The following is a 2348-nucleotide window of genomic DNA, read 5'->3' as shown; positions in this document are numbered from 1 at the left end:
TTAATCATTTCTTCAATATCTTTTGAGTTGTTTATTTGTTTCCTAGCAACCATCACAGTGAAGAGGTAAATTGATCTCTTCATTGTTTCGCATTTTTTCTTTCTTCCTTACTTACAAAAGGGAAATGCTTGTTGCACGATAAATTTTATACCACTCCATCATGAAGCTGTTTGTAGCTCTTTGATTTGCAAGCGAGCCAGTACTTAGATGATTTAAGCACTTTTTCATCGTCAAGGTGTAACTAAGTGGATATGAAAACCGAACATGTAGAAGTGACATAAAAATTGGAATAGCTGGTACAGAGTTAATATTTGGATGTGATCCCGTTCACTGTTCATCATTTCAATTTGAATATCGGAGGTCTCAGTTGCTGTTGACTAAACAAGTTCGACTTTGTGACAGCCAGAGCCAAACTTTCAAAGAGTTTGAACAAAGACACCATCACATGGGTACAGGACACAAGTACGAGGAGAACTCTGTGCTGTGCAAGTCCACCAGCTTTTTACCCTTTACAAGAAAAGAAAGGGGGGCAAACGGCAAAAAAAAGGAAAACAGAACCCTAGGAAATCTATTTTTTTTTCTGCTGCTGATGTTTGCCTCCCTCCTGAGTCCTAACAGGCGGGGTCTCAAAACTGTCCTCTTCTCAGGGGTGAGGTGAGGTTGACCTCAGGCTGGCAGCTCCAGCCGCAGGCCGATGAGGCTCGACGCCGCGCTCAGGTCGCAGCGGGCAGAACGCGCCTCCTGCCTCGCGGCAGCTGGCTCGAGCCCGAGCGTCAGCTCGAGCCCAACATCCTCTTCTTCCTGATCCTCTGCCAGCACCTGGCTGCTCACCGGCGCCGCATGGCTCTGCGGCTCGGCCTCTGCCTCGGTCTGGCTCACGTGGGAGCCCGCCTCCACGTCGGTGTCAACGGACCCCTGCACATGGTGGTCGTGGCTGCCGGCGGACTCCTCGTCGTGCTCAACGACCATCGGCTCAGGTTCCAACTCCTCCGGCTCCTGTTGTTGCCTCAAGGGAGGGCTGGGCGACGCGCGCTTGTTGTGGTGGGGCTTGGAGGACGTGGAGGAGGAGGCGCGCTTGAACCGCGAGCGCCCGCCGCGGGCGACGCGGAGGAGGTCGGCCGCCGCGGCGGCGTCGGGGTCCTTGGCGACGTGACGGATGTCGTAGGCAGCCGCACCCGGTGCCCTGGCGCCGAGCAGCGGCGGGGCCGCAGCGGCATCGGACGCGGTGTCGACCTGCACGACGGGGCCCCCCTTGAGCACGGCCTCGACGGCAGCCTGGCACGCCTGCCACTGGCCCGACCAGAGCAGGCCAACGGAGCCGTAGACCGGGTTGACGATGCGGCCGCACGCCTCGTAGAGCAGGGAGCGGAAGACCGCCGGGCGGAGGTGGTCGGCGGGCGCGGCGGCGAGCAGGTTGAGCAGCCCGGCCCGGCCGTAGAACTTGGCTAGGAAGACGGTGGCGTTGGCCTGCGCCTCGGGGGTCTTGATCCACTGCAGGCAGGGGCGGATGGTGCAGGCGTCGCTGCAGCCCTTGCGCAGGACGCGGCAGCCGTTGCAGCTCATCCGCATCTTGGATCCGCGCCGAGGTTGTTGGGGACGGAGGATCGAGGCTTACGGGGAGCTTGGATCTAGGAGGTGGCTTGCTGGGAGGAACTGGAATGGTGCGGAAGCGAGATGGCGACGGTACGGTGGTGGTGGAGCGGGGAGAGGGGAGGGTGGGCTGTTCTATAAGTACGGGAGGGAGAGGCCTGGGTTGGGCGCCGCGCCAGTGGTTTCGGAAAGGTTGGAGAAGGCGGATTCGGCGCCGCGCGGCGAAATGGATGGAGGGAGAGCGAGATCGCGGGGCCCGCCGCGTGGTTACCGAGAAATGGATTCTAGCGCTCCTACAAACTGGAGGCGCCAGCCACAGGGAAGGGAGCTACTTCCGGTATACTGCTTGTACTGCTAAACTCGCCTGTTGTACTGCAGTGGGATGCAGAGTCCAGTTTGCTAACGTCCAAATGTCCGCAGCAATTCTGTGTTTCGAGTGCAAGCATTGCTTCCCTCCCATTCGGCACGAGATCCATCAAAGATGGACGCCGGCGTGCACGTACACAATTCAGCAGCAATTCTGGGTTCACCCCGAGACTTAGGTTCACCCCGAGACTTAGAGCCTGTTTGGATCCTTTGTTAAAAGAGCAAATAGCAAAAAATTTACTCTTTTTTTCCATTTGGACCCAAACACTCTATGGCAAAAAGGAAAGAGCAACAACAGATAGCAAAATAGCAAAAGGAAACAGCAAGCGCCCGATCCCGCATCCCGACCCCGCCACCCGACCCCGCGCCTCGGCCTCCGCCCCCGCCGCCCG

At 58.0% G+C, this 2348-nt stretch overlaps 1 protein-coding gene across 1 annotated transcript; it reads right to left on the bottom strand.

The window, feature by feature from the left end:
* Nucleotides 1-340: 340 nt before the first annotated feature.
* On the bottom strand, nt 341-2006 carry LOC112894079 (LOB domain-containing protein 40-like). The gene has a single exon (XM_025961674.1). The coding sequence runs from the start codon at nt 1567-1569 to the stop codon at nt 667-669; it is 903 nt and encodes a 300-aa protein (XP_025817459.1). The 5' UTR covers nt 1570-2006; the 3' UTR covers nt 341-666.
* Between the last annotated feature and the right edge of the window lie 342 nt (nt 2007-2348).

The sequence above is a fragment of the Panicum hallii genome, chromosome 5 (genome assembly GCF_002211085.1).
Source record: "Panicum hallii strain FIL2 chromosome 5, PHallii_v3.1, whole genome shotgun sequence".
NCBI classification, from domain to species: domain Eukaryota; kingdom Viridiplantae; phylum Streptophyta; class Magnoliopsida; order Poales; family Poaceae; genus Panicum; species Panicum hallii.
The sequence above is the reverse complement of the archived record's forward strand: the minus strand, read 5'-3'. Positions and strand labels throughout refer to the sequence as shown.

Excerpts from the sequence above, each read along its gene's own strand:
- LOC112894079 (XM_025961674.1), bottom strand. The coding sequence starts at position 1,569 with ATGCGGATGAGCTGCAACGGCTGCCGCGTCCTGCGCAAGGGCTGCAGC.